The 24,903-nt window shown below is 51.1% G+C and overlaps 1 protein-coding gene across 1 annotated transcript; it reads left to right on the top strand.

Annotated features, from left to right (window-relative positions):
- Positions 1-21,174, top strand: adgrb1a (adhesion G protein-coupled receptor B1a). Its single transcript, XM_084695442.1, has 30 exons — positions 1-865; positions 1,718-1,867; positions 1,975-2,073; positions 2,364-2,528; positions 2,949-3,113; positions 4,792-4,956; positions 5,085-5,249; positions 5,381-5,482; positions 5,577-5,683; positions 5,899-6,093; positions 6,328-6,396; positions 7,659-7,767; positions 8,402-8,545; positions 8,711-8,780; positions 9,046-9,148; positions 9,544-9,587; positions 11,345-11,471; positions 15,361-15,464; positions 15,609-15,711; positions 15,866-16,016; positions 16,147-16,216; positions 16,342-16,408; positions 16,539-16,624; positions 16,855-17,122; positions 17,329-17,365; positions 17,593-18,215; positions 18,381-18,416; positions 18,545-18,649; positions 18,768-18,818; positions 18,976-21,174. The coding sequence occupies exons 1-30, from the start codon at positions 157-159 to the stop codon at positions 19,171-19,173; spliced, it is 4,587 nt and encodes a 1,528-aa protein (XP_084551568.1). The 5' UTR covers positions 1-156; the 3' UTR covers positions 19,174-21,174.
- Positions 21,175-24,903: the final 3,729 nt, after the last annotated feature.

Here is a 24,903-nt window from a genome sequence, read left to right as displayed (position 1 = left end):
TGTGTGTCTGCCTATAGCTCTGAAGTCTAGAAGCTCTAAACAATACGACCTCAGACAGATCGCTACAAACAAGAGAAACACCAGAGAGAGAAAAAAGAGAAGAAATCACAAATCAGCTTGATAAATAAAGAAAGCTTCCCCTCCCAAATCGAGCCAATGGCGCGATCTCCGTGTTCGGGCTCCTGTGCGGCCCTGGTTCCCCTGCTCCTCTTGGCCCTGGGCTGGTCGTCTGCCACCCCCTCCGGCCCCGCCTCGGCCACCTGCGCCACCCTGGAGCAGAGCCGCTTCTTCGGGGTGTTCAACTCCACCACCGCCCTCCCCTCCACGCCCTGCTCCTGGACCCTGCAGAACCCCGACCCTCGCCGCTACACCGTCTACATGAAGATCACCAAGCCCACCGACTCCTGCCTGCCACGCCAGATCAAGACCTTCCAGTTCGACTCCTTTATTGAGACCTCCCGTACCTACCTGGGCATGGAGAGCTTCGACGAGGTGGTCCGTCTCTGCGACGCCTCCACCACGGTCACCTACCTGGAATCCACCAAGCAGTTCCTGCAGCTGCGCAAGGTCATGCCCAGGAACGGCCTGGAAGTGGCGGAGAGGGAAGGTAACGGAGAGTTCAAGACCGAGTTCCTGGTCGTAGGCAAGAGGAACCCCAGCATGCCAGCCTGCCAGATGCTCTGCCAGTGGCTGGACAAGTGCCTGTCCACCAGCACCCACGACAACCCCTGCGGGATCATGAACACACCCTGCCAGTGCTGGGAGACCCCCCAGAGGAGACCCGGAGGCTGTTTCAGAGCCGGGATCTGGGTGGAGAAGTGCATGCCAGTGCCCAGGGACAACGGACGCGATGCTGAGATCATCAGTAAGTGGCGGTTCGTGTGTCCGTGTGTGTTTCTGTTTGTCTGGGTGCGATCGAGGGTCACGCCTCTCGGAGCAGGGGGGGGACTGATTGACCTCCTGTCCAGCTCACCACAGCTTTGTTAACCCCCCAGGTGTCTTAACCACCCCCGGGTAATGACCCAGACCGGCATGATGGGGGGGTCTAGACAGAGGGTGTGCCCTCTGCTGCCCCTGATTCATAAAGAGTAAATGAAACAGGTTAAGGGATCACTGTGTCTCACTGGCAGCGCAAAGTAGAAACACCAGCCTCCCTGCACACAGTCTTACAATCTCCATGTTGTGCAAAACGGCCATTGGACTCACACACACACACACAGAGACACACACACAGGCACACACACAGACACGCACACACACACACACACCAGCACAAAGCTCAGTCAGCTGGCACAGGAAGGAGAAGCAGAGCCCTGCTCGCGGTAGCCATGGCAACGTGCCAGCCTTGAACGACAGAGAGCATCCTGTGCCCTGGATGGAACAAACATCCACCTTGTCTTCCCATCAGGGGACTTGTGTGGATCGGGTCTCAACGCTCAGATAGAAGCCGACCTCGCCCTCCTTCGCCCTGCTCTCGCCTTGAAGCCTCATATCCTGTGGCAACACTTGAAGTTTGGGAGAAAGCTTATGTTGCTTGAATATAGCTTTTTATCTTCCTCTCCTGCAATAGGTTAGGGTTAGGTACACTCTGCTATTATCCCTCTACCTAAGGAGCAGCAACTTTGCCCCACCCCCCAGACAGATCTGTGTGTGTGTCAGTGAAGGGTGTGTGTGCGTGGTCGCGGGTGTCATTCTCCATGTCCTCTCTCCTCTACAGAGGGCTGGAGCAGCTGGGGTCGCTGGTCAGAGTGCAGCCAGGAGTGCGGGGGCGGAGTCCAGGTGCGCAGCAGATCCTGCCAGCCAGAGGACAGCATGTGCGAGGGCGTGGTCGAGGAGGGGCGTGCCTGCAACCCTCAGCCCTGCATTGGTGAGCATGCCTGCCAGTCATTTCGGATTGGCTTCACCGATTGGCCGATTGTTTATACAGATCGCGATTTGGCCTCAGCTCATTGGTCGAGGTTTTCTATCCAACAGGTAAAGTGCGCACCCAGAGCCAATCCCTGCGCTCCAACGCCGGTCTGAAGAGAGACAACGTGGAGAACCCCAACACTGGAGTCATAGCGACACAAACCGGTAAGCCCCCCCCCTGCTCCGAGGCACACCATCGGCCCATGCAAGCTGTGCTCGCTGGAATCCAGCTTCACTGTGCGACAGATGCATGGATGCACAGATCCAGAACTCGATCTTTAAATAAATAGAAAAATAAAGACTAGTTGGGGGTTCTCACCCACGTCCACTGTGACCACTGACCCCTGACCCCTGTCCCCTGTCCCCTGTCCCCTGTCCCCTGTCCCCTGTCCCCTGTCCCCTGTCCCCTGTCCCCTGACCCCTGTCCCCTGTCCCCTGTCCCCTGTCCCCTGCAGTGGAGGCCGTGGTTGATGAGTGGTCCCCCTGGAGCACATGTTCCGTCACCTGTGGGGAGGGCTGGCAGAGCCGCACGCGCTTCTGTGTCACCTCCTCCTACAGCACTCAGTGCACCGGGCCTCTCCGCGAGAACCGCCCCTGCAACAACACCGCCGTCTGCCCTGGTGAGTGTGTGTGTGTGTGTCTGTGAGTGTGTGTGTGTGTGTGTGTGAGTGTGTGTGTGGTTGTGTGGGTGGGTGAGTGGGATGGTAGGTCGGGGTGTGAACGAATGCATCACATATACAGTATGTCTCATCACAGAGACAGATTACGGATGGCGGGAACAACATACATTCACTCCACCTAGTGGCCAACAGTGTGAATCGTCTCTTTTAGATGCGATTGGCCATTCAAGCATCTCTGCCTGAGTGTCTGGTTCCTGGTGTTAACGTACTGGGCTCTCTCTCCCTCTCTCTCCCTCTCTCTCCCTCTCTCTCCCTCTCTCTCCCTCTCTCTCCCTCTCTCTCCCTCTCTCTTCCTCTCGCTTCCTCTCTCTCCCTCTCTCTCCCTCTCTCTTCCTCTCTCTTCCTCTCTCATCCTCTCAGTGGATGGAGCTTGGGATGAGTGGTCTCCATGGAGCCTGTGCTCGTCCACCTGTGGACGAGGGTTCCGTGAACGTTCCCGCACCTGCAAGCAGCCCCAGAACGGAGGAGAACCCTGCAGGGGGCCGGCCAAACAGACCAAGTTCTGCAACATCGCAGTCTGCCCAGGTCAGTAGCCAATCAGCTTGCTCGTTAACCAATCCACCGCTTCATCACCGCCCCAATCCACCAATCACACTGGAGGTAAAACACATTTCGAACACAGAGTACAAGTCTGCGAGTAAACCGGCTTAAAATGTATTGGCGATTTAAGCGGACCTGGGCCTTCTGCTCACGTGCGAACACTCACAGGAGGTAAAGTCAAGGTCTATCTAGTGCACCCTCCCTACCCACCCCCTCTGACTCACACCGCTATAAAACCACTTCACCGAGTTCACCTGGTCCATCATCATCATAGACAGCAGATGAGTGTGTTTAGAGGCAGGTGTGACGCAGCCTCGAGGACAAATGCCTTTGTGTGTTAGTCACTGGCTGTAGAAGAGGTGAGTCACTATCCTCATGGTCGCTCACACATGCCGGAACATCGGTTCTCCTGTGACAGAACACAGCCGCCCACAGACCGCCACACTGTATCTGCAAAGGCTAATGCGTCACTCCTGTAATCACACACTTGTGTACTTGGAACACTCGCGCTCTTAGAACACTCGTGCACTTAGAACACTCGCGCTCTTAAAACACTTGTGCACTTGGAATGCTCGTGCTCTTAGAATGCTGGTGCTCTTAAAATGCTGGTGCTCTTAGAAGACTTGTGCACTTAGAACGTGGGTACAAGCCGTTTTCCGATGCTGCGCTTCATTCAGTGGGGAAGGGGAGATTTGTTCCCCTGTTCTCAGCATCTCCTCTGCAGTGGTCTGGCAGGCACATGCAGTTCAGTGGTGTGGCCACCAGAGGCCGCTCTCCACCAAGGGAGATGTCAATATAATTTCGCTAGCGTCGCTTGAGGAAAATAATTGACTTGAGAGCAATTACAATTCACCTAAACTTGAAGGTCCTCTTAGAATATGTCAGATTTTATATTCATAACATAATTATTAGGAATAATCAAAATGTACTTTTCTTATTTCGAGTGTAGTGTCTTAATGATTGGGATAGATTTTTGTTTTACAAAGGGCTTTGACCTTTTGACTAAATAAAGGCAATTGAAATACATAATGATCTCTTTGGTCAAGTTCCCCCCCCCCCTCCGCGAGTAAATTTCCCTCTGCCTGAGAATACACATTGGTAAGAATAGGGCTTAGTGGCGCATTAAAAGTTAAGTGTTGCACTGAATTAGGCCCCCCATCCATTCCCATTACCACAAAAGGACAGACTATTCAGGAAAAAAAAAAAAAGGCTTTGTAATGAGGTGGAACTCCAGGAGCAATAGAACACAACGTGCTCCCGAAACTTCTAATTAGCCCTAAAGTTCTGGGTTGGGTGACATTAGGAAAATAGGCCCCCTCATCTATTTTCATTTCTATTCTTTATATTCCCAATCGACTCTCGGGGCTGTGTTGGCCTGGAAGTACAGCGTAGCCCTGTTGCCCTCCCGCTTACTTAAATACCTCAGACTTAATGAGGCTTTTACCCCAAATAGCAAGAGTTGGAATCTGGGGCAGCTCTGTTTGAGGGAGCTGTCGCCAGACAACTGGTGCTTGAAGGACAAGGCTCCCCTCTCTCTCCTCTCTCTCGGGCTCGTTCGCAGACGAGAAGTGGGACACATGACATGCTGTGACACGACCCCTGTGGCCAAGTCAACGACCTAACGCCCCCCCCCCCCCCCCCCCGTCTCTCTTGCTCCCCCTAGTGGACGGATCCTGGAACGAGTGGGCCGGGTGGAGCCCGTGTTCGGCGTCCTGCTCCAACGGAACCATGCAGAGAACCCGGGAGTGCAACGGGCCGTCCTACGGCGGCTCAGAGTGCCGCGGAGACTGGCAGGAGACGTCCAACTGCTTCCTGAAAGACTGCCCAGGTAAATACACCTGTCCCCCCAACCACCTCAGTAACATCCCGCGTAAAGCATGGAAAACACCCCCTAAACGTATCTCAAAGATGTAGCGCGGCGGCGTGTCGATAACCAGACTGCTCCTCTCCCTGCAGTTGACGGGCGCTGGCTGTCTTGGAGCTCCTGGGGAAGCTGCACCCGGACGTGCGGCGGCGGGAACCAGCAGAGGCGCAGGTCCTGCGAGGGGCCCTTCTTCGGAGGGGAGCCCTGCCCAGGAGACAACGGAGAGATGAGGCGCTGCAACGACAAGAGATGCCCAGGTCAGAGAAGCCAAACACAAACCTGACAAACCCACTACGCCGTCCGTCTGGCTCGCTGTCGTGGGAACCCCCCCCCCCCCCGTTAACGCCGGAGCCCCCCCGACTAACGTTCTCTGTTTTGTTCTCTGCAGAACCCCACGAGATCTGCCCAGAGGAGAACAATGGGGATGTCATCTGGAAGAAAACTGCTGCTGGAGACCTGGCCGCAGTCAACTGTCCCTCTGGCTCCACAGGTAGGATCACACACACTCCCACACACACTCACCAAGACCCAGAGACCCAGAGTGTGTGGGGCCTAACCTCTGGTGCTCGGTTGTCCTTTCTCAGGCTTGATCCTCCGCAGATGTACCCTGGATGCCATCGGTCTGGCCTTCTGGGAAAACCCCAGCCATGTCAAGTGTGTTTCCAAGGACTACCAGGACATCTACATGCTGGTGAGTTAGACAAATCCAGACCATCCCAATCTCCCCTCCTGAACATTACAGACTAGGGTCCTAGGCCTGGTGAGGAGGAAAAAGGGTCTTGTTTAAACAAGGATTGTTCCTTAGATGGTCACTTGCTTATTCAATGGTACCGAGATTGATCATAGACGTCGGATCCTGACCTTTCGTCCTCCCCCCTTCCTCCCCCCTCCCCTCACCTCCTGCAGGCCCAGGACCAAGTCTCCAAGTCGCAGACGGGGCTGATGGGAGATGGAGTTTCCGAGGTGATCTCCCGACTCAAGGCCACATCTGACGAGGGCACCCAGTACAGCGGAGACCTGCTGGCCACGGTGGAGGTGCTGAGGAACACCACGGAGCTGTACAAGGGATCCAGATCCAGCCTGAACAACGCAGACGTGCAGGTCAGTCCAGCTTCCCCGCACTCACAAAACACATTTCACCTTTCGTGTTTGAAGCAGTAACAGTTGAAAAGAAACTTGGTAGGCTGTAATTACGTAGGAGCTTGGCTGCGATTTACATTCGTCTGGTACTGTGCGCCCCTAACACCTTTGTACATAACAGGATTAATGATGTCTATATGAGGTGTCTATATGAGGTAACATCTAACACCTTCTCTCCCATTTTATCCTGTGCAGAACTACGCCCAGATAATTAGCAACTTGCTGAAGGAAGAACACCGCGATAAATGGGAGGAGGCGCAACTGGTAAGTGTCAAAGTCACATGGCTCGCTATTAGCATGGGAGGCAGTGTCTGTATAATCATCATGTTCCTGTTATCTACTGAGGGCATGACTGATAGAGAGAGAGAGAGGACAAGCAGAGAAACTTTTCTTGTTAAGCATCTGTGAGATTGAGAGCATGTGTGAGATTGAGGGGGGGGGCAGGGGGGGAGATTTGATTGGTGTTGTCTCATTATCACCAGCGCCACCCCCACCCCCCCTTCACCCTTCAACCCCCCTCCCAAAGAAACAACATTTAACCCGCCTCCAACTTTCGGTTGGAAACTCATGGGCCTCGTATGGGAGAGTGTGCATCTGGCCTTGCTCTCAGCCTGTCTGTTCAACCCACACCACCACTTGTGATGTGGACACGAGAAGAGCATGTGTACACGTGCCCAACGTCTTGGGTGGAACATTGTGAGCGAGGGAGGCAGGAACCCTTTAGTTCTCGTCTCTAGGAACCTTCTCCCACATCGAAGGTTAAGGGGTTGTTTCTTTGTAATCTTCCCTTTTCAAAGTTTTTGCACAAACACTTGTTTGCATCCCGGTTCCGCTAGTCATACTTGAAAAAGAAAGAAGCGCATCTTATTTGTAGACGTACCCTCAGGGTTTACACAAACGAGGGCTGCCTAGTGACTCAGCCAGTCAGTACTGGGTTCTTCATTTATATAAACGAGGATAAACGTGTCTGAACTTAAGTGGGAGGTGGCTGGTGAGTTAGCCTAGCCGGAGAGAGTTACCACGGCAGCCGTGCGAAAGGAGAAGAAGAAATCCAGGGAGAATCACGAACGCCCACTCGCCAATCTGCACGTCTCACCACCGGCCCACAGAGCGCGGACGCTGTGATACACAGATGTCCACGCCTAGCGCCCACACAGCTGCAGTTCTGCGTCAGAGAGACGCAAGCCGCCCCTCCTCTCAGCGAAGAGGAGAAGAAAGAATCACAGTCACAGTGTCCGTGAATGGACCTGAGGAAGTTCCGTGGCTTCAGTTGGTGGTGATTCAGGGGTTGACAAAGAGTTTTTACAGTTCTACAGTGTGCAGATACAAACTGTGCTGTGCACTGTACATTTGATCTGACCAGTTTCTTTGTGTCAACTGACAGGAGTGGGCAAGCCATTAAACATCCTTCACTGCTCACAGCTCACCTTTGAATTAAATCAAGTCCCTCTTTTGTCCTTCTCTTTCTCTCTCTCTCTTTTTCTCTCTCTCTCTTTCTTTCTCTCTCCCTCTCCTCCTACCCTCAGATGGGGCTTAACGTCAAGGAGTTCCTTCGTCTGGTCGAGGACTTTGTGGACATGATCGGCATGCAGATGAAGGACTTCCAGGACATTTATGAAGTCACCGAGAATTTAGGTGAGCCAGCTGCTCTCCTCCTGTGTCAGACGATGATTTGTCTTCACCTTTCTCCGACACGGGAGTACATCCATCTTAATCACCCCGCGGAATGGAAGTCCATCCAGACAGTGGAACACATGTATCCCTGCGGTCACCCTGACAGTGCCATTAGCCATCTCTTATTACCCCAGCCATCTTCAAGATGTTACTTAACCACAGCACCTGGATTTAGTATATTAAGATAAATGGGAGTTTACACCAGAGCCAGGGGAGGGTACTGAGACACATATTGGTTTTCACATCAGCACTGCTCCAACTGTAAACTGACACATTAGTTACTGGCTCCAGTCAGAGTTTCTCGTCAGCTTGTTCCTCTGGCACGCAGAGGCGATGTTTTCACACAGGATTCAGTGACTCCTCCAATTAAAGGGCCCGCGTGACGCAGGAGTCTGGGGTGTGTTTGGCTACTCGATGTGTTCGCCCTGAGCCCACAGACGGCTTCACTCCCCTGCCAAACAGACATGGAGTCAGGGAGTCACATGCATTTATTCTGAGGCGCCTTTTTAACAGCTTTCCCTCTCTTTCTCTCGGTGCCCCTCCCTCCCTCTCTCCCCCCCCCCCCCCCTCCCCCTGTCTACTTCTCTCTCTCCAGTGCTGAGCATCCAGAAGCGACCCACTGCCGTGACCTCAGACTTCAGCTTTCCAGTGCAGGGCTGGAGGGGCATGATGGACTGGGTCAGAAACTCTGAGGAAAAGATCACAGTTTCCCGCAACGCCCTGTCCATCGACCAGCCTGGTGAGGAGAACTCACACACACACCTTCACACACACCTTCACACACACCTTCACACACACACCTCACACACACCTCACACATACTCTCACAGAGCCCCTAGATCAACATCTGTTCTCCTACCTCCTGGTGAAACAGCAGACTGATGGTGCATTTGTTTTGTTGCAGAGGGCACCACTGCATTTGTGACTGGTATCGTCCTGTACAGAAACCTGGGCTCCATCATGGCTTTCCACAGGTATGGTTGTTCCACTGAGACGTTTTATGATGTAGAATTGGCTCTACTTTCTGTTTCAACTCCTTAGGAGATGCTGTCTTTCATTGCAACAAGAGGAGACTCAGATATACAGACCTAATCTCTCTAACTGTGTAAAACCCATCTGTTTAGAAGTCTCAAGGGGGCACCAGTATTGACTGTAGCTATGAATCAAGTCTAAATTGTACCTTATCTGCTTCCGAACTTCTGTTTGACCGCGTTGGACCCTTCTCCTCTGTCTCCGCAGCAACAGCACCGTCCTCAACTCTAAGGTGGTCTCGGTCATAGTGAAGCCCACCCCAACCCTCCTGTCCTCCCCAGTGGAGATCGACTTCCCCCACCTCCACAATGTAAGTACCCCAATGGAGAGACCTTCGAACGACCTTAGAAACACGACCCCCCCTCCCTCAGCCCGCCCCCTCGCTCACCCCCCTCACCCTTCTCCTCCCTTCCTCTCCCCTAACCTCTCCCTGCTCCTCCTCGCAGCCACGCTACATCAGTTGACATTTCCCCCGCAGTGGCAGCCTGACATTTGCAGCCCCCACAACATCGTTGTCTTCCTAGCTCGGGCCCTAACCCTAGCCCCGCAGCGAGACAGAAAGTTTAAATGAAGGAATGCATCGTCGCGGCGACGAGGGGTTGTTTTTAGAATGCAAACGGAAGCATCACGACGACTGGACTTGTGTCTTCATCACGCGTTTCTTTTTGGACGGTTCTCACCTCGCCTCTCTCTCTCTCTTTCCAGGGAACCGTCAACGAGACATGCATCTCCTGGGACGAGAGCGAAACGTAAGTTGTTTACATTTCCTTAGCATATAGAAAGGGTTTCCACGTCGATTTAATCGCCCGTGGTCGGTCTCAGCATCTAGATGCAGAGCCTGAAGTTGTTGTTCATTTGTTTCCACCACGGAGACACCGAGACAGACTCACTCAGGTGTCCGTCACTGACTGTGTGTGACCAGTCAGCACTGAGTGATCAGAGACACCATGTCGGTCTTCAGTGACAGCTAGGACAGGGCCTCTGCAGAACGGGTGTACCTTCTGTGACCCATGGCCCCCCTACAGACCCCACCCCAGACTTCATACAAGTCAGCCCCACCCTCAGAGCTTGTTGCCCCCTCCCCGTCTTCTCCCACCTCCACCTCTGAAAAACCCTCACAGGTGGGACATTTGCATTTAGATAGATTTGTACACTTGTGGGGCAGAGATAAGCAGTACTGTATTCCACCCGTTCATATATACCCATACAGACATTCACTGCCAGACCACAGAAAACAAATAGAGAGAGAGAGAGACAGAGAGAGACAGAGAGAGAGAGAGAGAGAGAGAGAGAGAAAGAGAGAGAGAGAGAAACAGAGAGGAAGAAGAGGAAATGTAATTAACTCACACTTGCTGGAGGAAGGTTGACGTGCCTCCAGACAAACTAGATACATTTTGGACGGCAGATTTGATTAATGGTTGGATAGAGAGAGAGGGGGGTGGGGGTGGTGGGTGGTGGAGAGACAGTGGGGGAGATGGAAAGAGAGAGGGAGAGAGAGAGAGTGGGGTAAAGCGAGGGAGAGAGAAAGGAAGAGAGAGAGAGAGAGAGAGAGAGAGAGAGAGAGAGAGAGAGAGAGAGAGAGAGAGAGAGAGAGATAGAGAAAGAGAGAGGAAGGAAAGGAAAGCTAGCCAGACAGTCACAAGGCAAGCATCCCTGGGCTGCTGCTTCGGCTGTGTGGGTCAGCACCATCACAGGGGGTGCCCTCTCCAGAGAGCACTCCCTGCACCCCAGCCCTCACTGGGCCTCGCGTGCATTTACAACCTAGCTGGAAGGTGGCCCATCCCCCCCACCGCCCCCCCCCCCCACCGCCCCCCCCCCACACACACATACACACACACACACGCCTTCCTCACTGTGGAAGATGGCTTCCAAAGCGTCCCCAGGCTGAACGCTTCCCTTTCTCTGGGGGAGAGATCATGCTAGCCTCCTCAGCCTACACGGTGCAGTCTGGGCTCTGCATCCCCGTGATCTGTCACATGCCAACACGTCTCACACTGCAGCTGGCCGCCTGGTCACCTCACCTTACGTTAGCCACCGCAGAGGAAACACAACAAGAGGGTAGCTCACATAGCTACAGGTCCAGGGAGGTTTGGTTTGGCACAGTGGACAGCCCTGGGTTTCAAATACACACCGACGAGATCTAAAATGGAAGGTCGAGAATGGGGTTGTAGCTATGCCACCTATAGAAATAGGGTCTCCATCATTTGAGAATGATAGACATATCTACTCCTGGTCAGAGCAGTGTAGCCTACTAGTGGATTACTCAAATTAAAGGTAAATACCTTCATTGTTAGAAATATGAATTCCACTGCATTGCAATTAACATACCAACCTGAATCACCTGTATTTCTTCATTATGTGTATTTTTTAAGGCGAGCTGTGTTTTTTGTAACATTCAAAGATAAATGTTTGTGATGGGAAAGAAGCTGAGATGTTTTTTCTTTTTTTGTGAGAATGTTCCCCCTTTCGTAACCCGCTGTTCGCCTTCCCTCTCGCCTCTCCACAGTTCGTCTCTGCTAGGATCTTGGACTGCGCGTAGCTGCAGAGCGGTTGCCGTTGATTCATTCAGAACCAAATGCGTGTGTGACAACCTCTCCACCTTCGCCATTTTATCGCGGATCAATCCCGATTCGGTAAGTGTTGTTTAATACTAGGCTACCTCGTTTTTTTAAATGTTAATGTTCGTTGAGTGCAGGTGTGATGTGAATTGAAGACGTAGGCGTTGTTTTCGATTCATTTCGTTTCGGGCTGCCTTTCCAGTCTTTGTCTGTGTGTGGGAACCATTGACAGAAGACTTAAAGCATATTCCGATGATTTAACGTTGAAGCGTATGACGGTGCAACATGTAGAAATGAATTGAGCCGCTAATAACAAAGTCGATCTGACTGTTTTATATGCTAAATTGTTTTCAGTTATTCAAATGCATGCTAATGCGATTATGCGCTTTGATGACATGGTCAATTAAATGAAGACTGTTCACCTAATTGCGAAACAAGCTGAAAACTGCATAACAATGTTTGAGTTAAAAGATATACTTGACAGTAGAAGTCAGTTATTTATACAATATAAATCATTGTTTTCCTATCTATTTCGAATTTAGTTTCAATCCCAATATTTATTCGATCTTTTTTTGATCAATTTGTGCATTGCGTAACTTGCAAGACACATTGTCCACAGGCTATTTAGTATATTCTGTTAATACGCATAGCTCATTTCTTCTTGCTCCAAGCTATGTGTAATTTTCTACAGTTAAAGACAGTGCCTCGGAACCGGTTCTCCGTCTTGTTGCCCTGGCAACGGCTTCTGCAGCGCAAACTCGGTCTATGTGATTTTTAGTTTTTAGTGTTTTTTTTTCGTATTTTGTGAGGAAAAACAGCCCCCCTCCCTTCTCCATAACCACCCCCCCCCCCCCCCCCTCAGGCCTGTTTTTTTCTGCTACTGAGTTTTGCTGCAACGACAATCAACAGATGGCACCAGCTATGATTATTCAGACACACGTACGTCTCTCACATATAGCCTACTGGGTAACTAGTCAATGTAATTACCATCCCTATGAACAGTACGTGTAGGCTTACTAGCCAGCTCCGGAACAGGGATGGGCACAGTGCTGCTAGCCTGTAAGGAGAACAGATGCAAGCCTGTGTGGCTGCCTGTTTTTCTTGCAGCAGCTGTAGATGCTGTTGGAGCTTTGTCTGCAGACCTGTTGTTGTCATTGTTGATATTTGTCGGCCCCAGTCTGGGAGCCATAAGGAGACACAGCGCACCCTGTCGGTGTGAAGTGGGAACTGCAACCCACCCCCACCCCTTTTTTTACAGCAGATAGCCTGCTGTGCCAATCATTCCGTCTACCAATAACAGAATTCTTCCTTGATATCCCCTCCCTTCCCCCTCCCCCTCCCTCCCCTCACCCGAACAACACCAACCCTTCAGCCACATCCAGTGTCTCTCTGGAGAAGGCACAACTAAACTGGCCAATGAGAGATGGCGGTAGCTGTCTGGGTGTGCGGTGATGGATCCTCTCCCCCCCCCTCCCCCCCCTTCAGCCTTTGATGTGTGCTGGAGACATTTTCAATACTGTTTCGCCTGCCAGCTGTATTAGAAACATCGGCAGGAGGAGAGAGAGGGAGATTGAGAAAGGAGGGAGAGAGAGGAGAGAGGAAAAAAAACCCAGACACTGCAGTGTTCCAGCTTCCATTCGATATGGTCTGCTTTCTGGACCAATAGGAACACGGCTTGGACACACGGTCCAACAGGACCAAACCACCTGATTGGTCCGGCAGCTGCCCTTGACCAATGGCCCCCTATTAGAACACTGCACTCTGGGTTAACAATATTAAGTAGAAATCTAAATGCATACTGATTAAACGCCTTAGTGGAACTCACCCCCCACCCACCTTTGGCTTCATCCCCTGATTCTTTCTCCCATAAATGGGAGCATGGCAAAATTTCAAGGGCACAAGCGGCACATATTTCTCATATTTAGGTCAGGCTCTGGGGCTGAGTTTGACTTGGTTGCCCAACGGCGAAAGGCATCCATCCAGAAAGAGCGAGTGTTGACCTCCAGCGGGGCTGTCTCTCTCGGCTTTCCTGGAGAAAGCCTAGACGGAAGTCAGCTCACCTCGGCACGATCCACCATCTGTTTCAGGGACTCTCTGATGTCGTTGGATAGATTTCGCAGCAAATTCGCCGTGCTAATTTAGCATTTTGGCTGCCGCGGGCCACAGTGTGCCAGCTGTGCTTTGAAACCAGGCAGGTCTGTGTGGAAAGCAGATTGCGAGAGAGTCCTACCCTCCGAGGCACTGAATTCAAATCCATTCTGGTCTCCTTGGATACCATCGGCAACGCCGAACACCATGGTCTTGGCCAGTGTTTTGAATGCCTCAGACATCGAATTTTAGGGGATTATCGTAAAAAAAATATATCTAAACGAAGGCCAAAGCCGTTCTGCCAGTCTGACTGGACATCCTCAGCTTTTATAACCTTGGAGGCATCTCGTTCCCCCCCCCCCCAGCATCAGCCAGCTACTTAGCCTGTCCTCACCTCTTCACGAGTGGCACATTCCTCCTCACCCTCGTCTGATTAGACTCCTCTCCGACGCAGGGTTTTCTAAACCCAGGCCGCCTCCACCTCCCGGGATCCCTCCCGCTCATCTGCTCTGCCGTGGTGCAGATGAATCAAAGTTGTTAAACAAACTCGACCCCCCACTGAAGTCATCAGAGGGAGGAGGATTGCGGTCGGCCAGTAAACTCAGACGCCCAAGCTGCCCTTGCTGGGTGGAGTCTCTCCCCAGAGGCCCTGCCCTCCGGGTCCTGGAGAGAAACCTCCGCTGGCATGACTGAGGTGCTAAGCCGCTGCCAGAACATGGAGAAGCAGGGAGGGAGGAAGGGAGGGAGGAAGGGAGGGAGGAAGGGGTAAATTAATGCATAGGTGATAACAGCCCACCTGTCCACTCCCGTAGATAGAGATGCGAATCTGCTGATTTGAAAATGCTCTCACACTGTTACAGGAAAGGTGCCAGAATGCAGCTCGATATCTTGATATCCCATCGCAAGAAAAACATTTTTTTATAATGTTAAATGGCTACCGATGTGTGAGAAAATAGATGTCAGCCACAGCGGAACACCCAAGGGACAGCAGTCCCTCTGCCTCTATCTCTCGCTCTCTCCCTCTGCCTCTATCTCTCGCTCTCTCCCTCTGCCTCTATCTCTCTCGCTCTCTCCCTCTGCCTCTATCTCTCTCTCCCTCTGCCTCTATCTCTCTCTCTCTCCCTCTGCCTCTATCTCTCTCTCCCTCTGCCTCTATCTCTCGCTCTCTCCCTCTGCCTCTATCTCTCTCGCTCTCTGCCTCTATCTCTCTCGCTCTCTGCCTCTATCTCTCTTGCTCTCTCGCTCTGCCTCTATCTCTCGCTCTCTCCCTCTGCCTCTATCTCTCGCTCTCTCCCTCTGCCTCTATCTCTCTCGCTCTCTCCCTCTGCCTCTATCTCTCTCGCTCTCTCCCTCTGCCTCTATCTCTCTCGCTCTTCCTCTATCTCTCTCGCTCTCTCCCTCTGCCTCTATCTCTCTCGCTCTCTCGCTCTGCCTCTATCTCTCTCGCTCTCTCGCTCTGCCTCTATCTCTCTCTCTCTCGCTCTCTCCCTCTGCCCGTTTATTGGAGGGAGATGTATGTTCCCTATCCTTCGCGCCTCATTTGCTGGTTCAAAAGCTCAATGGGGAAACGCAGTGACCTCGGCAGCATCTCACAGAGGCACGCTCCATCTTCCTGACACGTTCACCTTGGGGTCACCTTGTCTCAGCCGTGGCCTAATTGTGCCATTCAGTTCTCTGCCCACAGGGAGCTGTCTGCTGTTCCAGATAGCAACACACACACACACTCACACACACTTGGCGCGCGCGCTCAGAGGATTCAGTGATGCGTACGCGTTAGTGTCTATATTTGCTTCTCCTCTGCCCTTTTGCCAGTGTGTTGGCTGTTGGCGATGGAAGTGTAACGAGCGTGTGTTGTGTTTGTCTCCTCTCTCTCCAGATGATGGATAAGTCTCTGCTGCCATCCGTCACCCTCATCGTGGGCTGTGGCGTCTCCTCCCTCACCCTGCTCCTCCTCATCATCATCTACGTCTCCGTCTGGAAGTGAGTACCACCCCTAACCCTAACCTGCCCCGAGGATAACCTGCCCCGAGGATAACTTGCCCCCAGACGGCCTCGCAGGGTTATAAAATGCCCCGTCCAGGTCTCCTCCCTAACTCTGTTTCTCTTCCCTCCGTTTCCCTCCAGGTACATCCGCTCCGAGCGCTCCGTGATCCTCATCAACTTCTGCCTCTCCATCATCTGCTCCAACGCCCTCATTCTGATTGGACAAACCCAAGCTCGCAACAAGGTAAGGCTTAGTTTGCGAACCCGGTCGACGCTCTCCTGTGAAGTTTTGAATTCCTTCTTTGGGGACTATGGGGAGTGAGAAGGAGCTCTACTGACACAATTCTCTCTCTCTCTTTGTCTCTGTCTCTGTCTCTCTCTCTCGTTCCCTCCTCCAGGTGTCGTGCGCGCTGGTGGCTGCCCTCCTTCACTTCTTCTTCCTGTCCTCGTTCTGCTGGGTACTGACGGAAGCTTGGCAGTCCTACATGGCTGTCACAGGCCGTCTGCGCAACCGCATCATCCGCAAGCGTTTCCTGTGTCTGGGCTGGGGTAAGAGCTCTCCCCGACCCCATGTCTGTCTGTCTGTCTGTCTGCCGGCCAGTCCTGTCATCCCAGGCCTCGTTGGTTGTGGCTCAGCCAATCCTAACTCTCCGTCTCTCTCCGCCTGTCTGTTCCTCAGGTCTTCCTGCCCTGGTCGTGGCTGTTTCTGTGGGGTTCACCAAGGCGAAGGGATATGGCACCGTCAACTAGTAAGTTTGAACCTCAGTCTATCCTCTCTCTCTCTCTCTCTCTCTCTCTCTCTCTTTCTCTCCCTCTCTCCATGTCTGCTCTCCCAGCACAGATACTAATGTGTGTCCTGCTCTGTGTTCGACAGCTGCTGGCTCTCTCTGGAGGGTGGACTACTCTACTCCTTCGTTGGACCCGCTGCCGCCGTCGTCCTGGTATGTACCTCCATCCAACTCTGCGGCGTTCTTTTCCTAAACACCACGTATGAATACAGCAAGCGGTGTCTTCCGCATCGGCCCCTGCATAGTCTTATTCCCTGCCTTTCTCTGTGTGTGTTGGGAACAGGTGAACATGGTGATTGGTATTCTGGTCTTCAACAAGCTGGTATCCAAGGACGGCATTACGGACGTGAAGCTGAAGGAGAGAGCAGGGTATGTTTTATCGATCGCATCCTCTTTCTACACCGGCACTTATCGCACACCATCGGTTTCATTACGGCCATGTTGATAAAGCCCAGTCATATCGGCTTCCACCATCAAACAACCAAGCAAAACACTGCTGGTTACAGTGAACTAGGCAAAGATGGATGAATTCTGGTTGGCTGTCATCGACGGTAGAGTGTGAACCCTGTCTAACCTGCAGTTCCCCTCCCGTCCTGCAGGGCGTCGCTGTGGAGCTCCTGCGTGGTGCTGCCCCTGCTCGCCCTCACCTGGATGTCTGCCGTGCTGGCCATCACAGACCGCCGCTCCGCCCTCTTCCAGATCCTCTTCGCCGTGTTCGATTCGCTGGAGGGCTTCATCATCGTCATGGTGCACTGCATCCTGCGCAGGGAGGTCCAGGAGGCGGTGAAGTGTCGCGTCGTCGACCGCAAGGACGACGGGAACGGAGACTCCGGCAGCTCCCTCCAACACGGACAGACCCAACTCGGGGTGAGTTAGTCTGCAAGGTCTTCTGATTCGCCTGGAGTTAGTCTGCAAGGTCTTCTGATTCGCCTGGAGTTAGTCTGCAAGGTCTTCTGATTCGCCTGGAGTTTCTCTTGTAAATGAGAAATGCGTTTTTTTTTCTCTCGGGTCGAATATGCGCACGCATTAAAATCTAATCTTATCTAACCCTTCTCCCCTGTTCTTTTTCGCAGTCTGATTTCGAGAAGGACGCTGATTCCAGCAGACCAGGTGAGCGTCTAACTCAAAGCCTTTTTACATTAAGGATAGAAAGCAATTTTCCAAGAAAAGCACATTCAAATTTGCCCACCAGTGGCAGTGCCATGAACCATTTTCATTTGACTATATTCCCTCAACCCTAGTGACTTAGGCCCAGCCAATCTACATTTTCAAAGCACTTTCTAACCTAAGTGCCTCTCTTTCCTTCCTCTCTCCCCCCCTCCTTCCCTCAACCCCAGGAGGCACGATGAGTACCTTAGAGGAGAAAATGTCCCCACCCCAGCTTCCTCCACCAATGAGCTCAAACTTCCACACCCTCCCCGCCCACACCACTAAAGCCCACATGCAGGCGGTGCCCGAATACTCCAGCCACACCCTCACCCTGAAGCGCGAGAAGACCCGTCTGGGCGGCATGGACCCATCCTGCGGCAAACCTGTCTACGTGTGCGACGGCGAGCTCTTCCAGCAGCTGGACGCCAACCTGGCCCGCGGTCAGGCCGAGGGCAGCGCCCCGGACGGCAGCGGCTACGTGCTCATGCCCAACAACACGTCCACCCTGCGCTCCAAGCCCAAAGACGACCTGTCCAAATACAACATCAGCGTGGACCAGCTGCCCCAGACCAGGCTAGTGCACCTCAGCGGGCCCTTCGCTGAGCCCCAGGCCGCCTTCGCTCTGAAGAGCCTGCCGGCCGATCGCGTCAGTGTGTCGTACTCCGAGAGGGACTCTCCCGTCCAGAACCTGCACAACATGTCCAGCGAGTCCCACATCACCCACAGCAGCCTGGGGGACACTTTCGACTCCATGAACTCCATGATGTCCAAGAGTGAGACCATCTCGACTCTGTCCATGAGCTCTCTGGAGGTGAGAATGGGGGTGAGGTCTTGGGGGAGGAAGGGAGCTACTTGTGGGGATGGAAGATCTAAGTCAATATTTAGTAACTGTAGTTCATTCTGTACACGCTAAGGAAAAAGTTTTGGATTTATTTAGAAACTAACAAAATATTTTCTTTTTTCTTCCTTTTCACAGAGGCAGAAATCTCGTTATGCTGAATTGGACTTTGAGGTGTGTATTCTGTACGAGAAGGCATGATAGCGTACCAAATCGTATATAATATCTAAGTAATAACACTAATTTATAACATGTAAGATTTCAAAAGACTGACAGTGGTCTTTGTTTTGTGCCTCCTGTAGAAGATCATGCATACAAGGAAACGCCACCAGAACATGTTCCAGGATCTGAACAGGAAGTTGCATCACGCTGAGAAAGACAGAGACTCTCCTGCTTCTGACAGCAAGGTAAATAAAGCAACGGTTCCCCCGCCGTGCCTTTTTAATCTGAATGGACTCATGGTTTGTTTGCATCGTATTTGTCGGATCGTTTCAATAACGTCTTTCCCTTCGTCTCCCCCTACAGTCAGTGAGATGGAGCGTATCCTCTGGGGGAAGTGACAAAACAAACCACAGCGTGAGTGTCTATTCCCAGTTTTTACCCATCACACATCACACACCCCGCTGCGTTTCCTAGTACCTCTTCACACCAGCCCCTGCGCAATTTTTTTTAATGTTTTGGTTTTGGTTGTTGACTCACCACCTGGTTCTCTCCCCCCCCCATCCCTTAACAGGACAAACAGCAGCCACCCATGGAGAGACCCTGGGAGGGCATCCAGAGAACCCAGCACTCACCCCCATCCTGGGTGAAGAGGGACCTGGAGCCACTGGCAGCCTCGCCCCTGCAGATCCAGGCAGGGGAGTGGGAGAAGGCAGCCACCTCCATCCCTCTGGTGGGCCAAGACATCATCGACCTGCAGACGGAGGTCTGAGTCCTTTTTCTTCACCTCGGTCACCTGTTGGTTTGGGGGATGAGAACGTGTCCACGTGGGGATGGTGCTGAGCCAGCCTGGGAAGAGTGTTGAGCGAAGAAGGCAGGAGGATTGAAGAGCGAGATGTTGTTGGAGCCAGAAACCATGTCTTTTCAACCCTCGGAACGAGCAGAGGAAAGGCTAACTGACCTGGTGTGCTGTGGGACTCTCACCTTTGACTTTTGAAACACCGGCAAGGCCACAAGTGGAAACTGGCAAGTCAGAAGCCAGTCGGTCAGAATCACGGGTGGATTCCAGCGGAGAAGGATCAAGTTTTTTTTCGAGTTTTTTCCCGTTCTCTTCCATCCCAGGCTTGGGAGAAGTGGTCGAGACATCGCCTGTGCTTCAATCTCTCTGATTCCCTTGGAAAACAGCGGGCTCTCGTCCAGAGGACCAGTCCAGCACAGGCTGGCCGCGGACAGTGGACAGCCCAGAAACCAATTCCAAGGCAAGATGTTGCAGCGCCCAACTCACTCCTTGAGACAGGACTCTCCCTCAGGCCTCAGGCTTGGGGGTCTGGCTCGGTAGTGAACCCATGGACAGTTGGACGCGTGTTCTTCTGTTTATGTGTTGTGGTTGTGGTTGTGGTTGTGTTGTTTCCCACTGGAACTGCTTCTGAGAAGGAGAGGCTGAAAACTGTTTGTTGGACAATCAACACGGCCTTTACTGGAAACAAGGCTTGACCACGCTTACTTACAGAGCTGAACATTATTATTATTATTATTATAATTATTACTGCCATTTATCAGTATCATTGATATGATTGTGATTACCTGTGTTTTGTTTTTTGTTTTCGAGCGTTTTGAAGAATCTTATGTTTTTCACCTCACCGACTTTGTTAGTCCTTTGACGTTTTTTTTGTACTGTTTGCTGAGATATCATAAGGTTCCAAAATAATGGGTAGAATATCGCACGGTGATTCCTCAAAAGGACTGCAGAGCATCGGGACAGACGTGAGGATGATAGTGGTGCTGGTAACGGAAGCCGCTCTCGTTCATGGCTCTCCTTCCTCACCACATCACAGGTTCCAGGGACAACCTAGCCTCTTTCCAAGGAGGAGCAGTGCATTCTGGGAACTTGCTGTTTGGCACGTGAAGGGACTGGGACAGACACAGACCTACAGACCCGCCCTATTTCCCACCGAGCTGAATGCAGGCTCCTCATCGTTGTGAAAAAAATAACAAAAAAGGAGAGGATCCCATTGGACCGTTTAATCATCTTCAGCATCGTCATGTGTTCATCCGCCCGGCCTTGCAGAACTCTAGACCCCTAGAACGAAGCTGGGAGGCGCCAGCCCTCTAAGTGACTTCCGCGGTGCCAGCGATACTTTAAAGACTTCAACACATCTTTGTGTTTAATAACCATCAAGTGTGAAACAGTGCAATATGATGGCCGCTTGATGCTCAAGCAAGACTGATTATCAAGATTCAGGCACATTTTTTCTTACAAATGTTTTAAAGAATTTTATAACATGTTCCTCATACTTACAGATCATATAGATACTTTATGAGAATACTGTATGACGCATCTTTATTAGCGATAAGAAATTAATTCCATAGAAGTTTGACTGCGTGCTGAATGAAAGGGCAGGACTCCATATTGGGAGCTCTGTGATAGATCATTGTAATTCTAAAATGCAGATGTAGATGAATACTAGCCTATGAATATCTCTAAACTGTGCTTTAGGATATCTGTTTGTACTCAACGCAGCGCTCCGCTGCGGAGTAACTGAACCTCCTGTCTTCTGTAACAGTGTGTTTTTGATAACCTTGTCAGTATTACATGACAGTATGTACCAATAATTCCCCTTTTCCCTGTCCTCATCTATCACAGAGTTAATTGTATCAAATCCTATTTGTATCTTCCTCTGCCTTTTTATGTTCTATTAACATTTTCAGTTTATCTTATTGTAAATTTACAGTTTTCAGAGCACAAGATGAATGTGTCCTATTTCTAATTAAAAAACAAAACATATCTATATTACACAATGAGAGTTGTTCTTCTTGGGGCTGCCACTACAGATTGTTATACAAACTCCTAGTTTTAATTTGTTATACGACAGTTATGAGAAAACATTATAGCAAGGTAAAGATGTATCTTTCTCTACTGTAAAGCACCATACCTGACTCCTACCAGAGCAGAAACACAGTGGAATACATTACAGGAAGAACAAAGCAGAATGGATGCTCTTTAGTTGTAAAGCCTGTCTCATGTAAGCCCCAGGCAACGTTTTGTTCCTCTAAATATAGAACTGGGGCAAAAAGGCAATCTTCAAAAAATGATAAACTGACTCCTTTCCCTGGCTCTGTTTTAAAGCAAGCGTTCGTTTTGCTCTAAAAGGACATCAAAACATTAGAGGAATAACTGCAGTCATTTGTGAGCAGTGTTTTACAGATATGGAATTCGGAACAGAGGAAACAAACAAGTTTAATAAAGGGAAACGGCGTCTAACGACAAAAACAGCATCCAAACTAAAACCATCCAAACAGACTACATCTGCAGTGCTTGTCAATTGACAGGCCCAAAAATTGCTTGTGTCTGAAGTCCATCGTCTCATCAAATTTTAATTCAGACCATCTGAAGCTGCGAGGCATTGGAAGGGGAAGGATGAGCAGGGTCTGTTGGTTGAGCAGAGCTCATTATGTGGGGTCGTTTGGAGAGCAAACAAGGTGGGTGTGGCTCTGTGTGGAGGGTTGGGGGGCTGGGGGGCTGGGGGGCTTGGGGGTCGGGGGGGCTGGGTACATTTCCTGTCCAACCGTAGAGAGGGGCCTACACACATCTGCAAACATACACACATACACACACAACGTCAATGAACAAACAGACACACGGCGTGTGTACTCTGCTCAACTGCAGCAAGAGCGCCAACTGTAAAACTGCACGGATCCACAGACAAGACAGTTTAATTGGCTCTGCTTGCTTGTTGCCTTCTGGAAGACAACACACAGCCCCTGGAGTCTGCACCAGTATCGGAGATTCATCTCTCACTGTGAGACTGCACTGCAACAACATCAACGAAGACAAAATCAGCGCTGGAACTGCAACTCAGCCCTGATGATAAGGACACGGCTGACGGGGTCCTGAAGACCCTCCAGCAGCAGCCCCGCCCTCGTGCCATCCAGCCATCAATTAGCACCTGGCTTGTGATGACAATGGGACGCCGCGCGGAGGTTAATTGAAGAGTGTTGCTATGGAAACTGCAGATGCCGAGCGGGAGATGCCGTTGAAGAGAGGGTGAGGGGGGGGGGGGGAGAGGAAGGGAGGGAGTAGGGAGGAAAAGATGAACAGAGAAGGGAGGGAAGGAGAGAGGGGAGGGAGAAGGGGGAGTGAGTGAGAGGAAGGAGAAGAGAGGTGGGGGTGAGAGGAAGGAGGGGGGAGTGGGAGAGAGAAGAGGGAGGAAGAAGGGGGCCATCGCCTATGGCTTTTGGCTGGGGAGGAAGAGGGGTGAGGGAAGAGGGAGTAGGTGGGGTGGGGAGGAGAGGGGAGGGAGTGCTCAGATAGGGCAGACAGACTAGAGGAACTCACTAGGTTTATTTCTCCAGGCAGCCAGACTCCTGCTGGTGATTGTCGGCACTAATGATGCCATGGAAATTGTCAAGTGTAACGCAGAGATGGAGGGCTGGAGAAGCGTATGTTTGTTTTCCTGACGGGGTCCCACTTGGTCCTCCTCTGAGGGACACTGAGGCTGGAACAGAGGAGAGAACGAGAACAACACTTTTAGGACTCTGCACTTCAGTTCCTTGATCTTCTGCTGTACTTATACACGCACTGTTTGTGTGTCGCTTAGGATAAAAGCGCCTGCCAAATGATGAATGAGATGTACTGAAAATGAGACAGAGTTTGAGTAAACATGTGTCTGAAGGCTATTTGCAGCCATCTTGTTTTCTTTGTGTTGGGGAGAATCTTTGCACACTGCATGTTTTCTATTCTGCAGAAAAGTATGTTGCTATGTTCGCTGCAGACCAGGGGTTTGTTTTTCATGCCAATGCTGCATGAATTAAGTATTCAAAGATGCAGATAAATACCAGAGGGGAAAAACTGTCAAAATCACCCTGTCAGTGTTTTTAATACCGGTATTTTCCGTAGGCACGTGCAAAATGTGAGTACATCTTTGACATCAAGTAAAATTAAAATGAAATGCCCCGGTGTTGTTCTTAGGTTTGCTTTCCTAATATTCTGTTCTCCATCGATGTCATGCTATCACTCTCAATCCCTGGCTGTGGGTGGTGGTGTACCCCGCTGTGCTTGTTAAAGGTCACGCAAACGGTGGGCACAACAAACAGCAATCAACCGGGGAAGAGTGACGACATTCGGCACACTCAGACACCGGTTTGATTGGCCTGTCCCGACGTTTCCGCCTCCAGAAGCATGCAGGTTTTTATTGAAATTATTCTCTTGTCTGGTGGACACTGGGAAAGGAGAGCGTGAGTGCATGACACATCCGCTGTCTTGATTTAAATGGTTTGTTTCCGATCGCGAAATTACTGTTGAATATCAATGTAGCTATGTTCGAAGAAATCAGAGGACAATTACTGCATCAACTTGTCAGTTAGGGGGTGGGGTTCTGTGTTGGATTGGGGGACTTGTAGAGAGGTTAGTGGTTCGTTGTTACATGAACACACGTCTACACATTTGGTAGCTAACATTATTCCGGTTATCATGAATGCTCGTCAATGAAAGAAGAACAAAACGTACAAAATACGTAGGAGTGCCATTGAAAAAAACGCCTCCATGATACCTTTAGGAAGTTTACCTACTTCTCTGAATGACTAATGTCAATTGCGGCGGAATACTGCTGGGTTTGTGCGTCATAAGCAAATGCCAACATTCTCTTGAGCCGAGTTCCCTGGAGGGATCGGTCTCTCGGTTCAGTCCCATGTTATCCCTGCAGGGGACTTGTACTGGCGGCGGCTAATGACCAGCCAGAGCGGTGATGTAGTGGTCTTAATGGAAAAGCTCATATAGAAACGATTCAATTGCCGTCTGAACGAATTGCCAGAAGAACTAAGCAGACAAAGAAAAAGTTCTGCAGTGGTCGGATGTCGGTTGTTTTGTGTGCGTGTGTGTGTGACACGCTTTCGTTACAGAAAATCCACACAATTCGTGTAATTCCCATTATTTGTGCTATAGCAATTCAATAGGCCCTACATTCGCTCCATTTTTGTCTGGTGTTTCCTATGGATGCACACATAGTCCAGGCCCTCTCGCGCCGCAACATCCCCATGGCAACAGAGAGAGCAAGCAGTCAGCTCATTGAGGTCGTTACCGAGACAGAGAAAGCGGCCGAGCGGACCGAGGAAGGATCTGACCGCAGCTATAGTTTAGAGGTCATCATGGTCGCCATTTGAGATGGCTTCATTATCATCACCATTGTCATTAGACCGTTGTCACCATCACCACCACCACCTTTGGCGGCGTTACACGTATTTTCACCGAGAGCCATATTGAGAGTGAAGTGAATGTTCATTTTAGCCCAATTCTGATTGCACTATTTGCAGTGAAGAGGTCTAACCGTATTAATCTAGCTAGTCTCGTACGATGGTAGTTACAGAATGGAGGTAGGCTTATCTCACCATATGCCGATAACACATGCTTCAATGAAAATCCAAACGCTTTCTGCACGGGAAAACTTTTTCTCCTTAGAAAACACTTAACGTGTTTCCTGAGGAAGGGTGTGGACTGCAATATGCT

This window comes from Hypomesus nipponensis, chromosome 4, assembly GCF_054491055.1.
Source record: "Hypomesus nipponensis isolate SF chromosome 4, ASM5449105v1, whole genome shotgun sequence".
NCBI classification, from domain to species: Eukaryota; Metazoa; Chordata; class Actinopteri; order Osmeriformes; family Osmeridae; genus Hypomesus; species Hypomesus nipponensis.
This window is presented reverse-complemented; position numbering and strand designations above follow the sequence as displayed.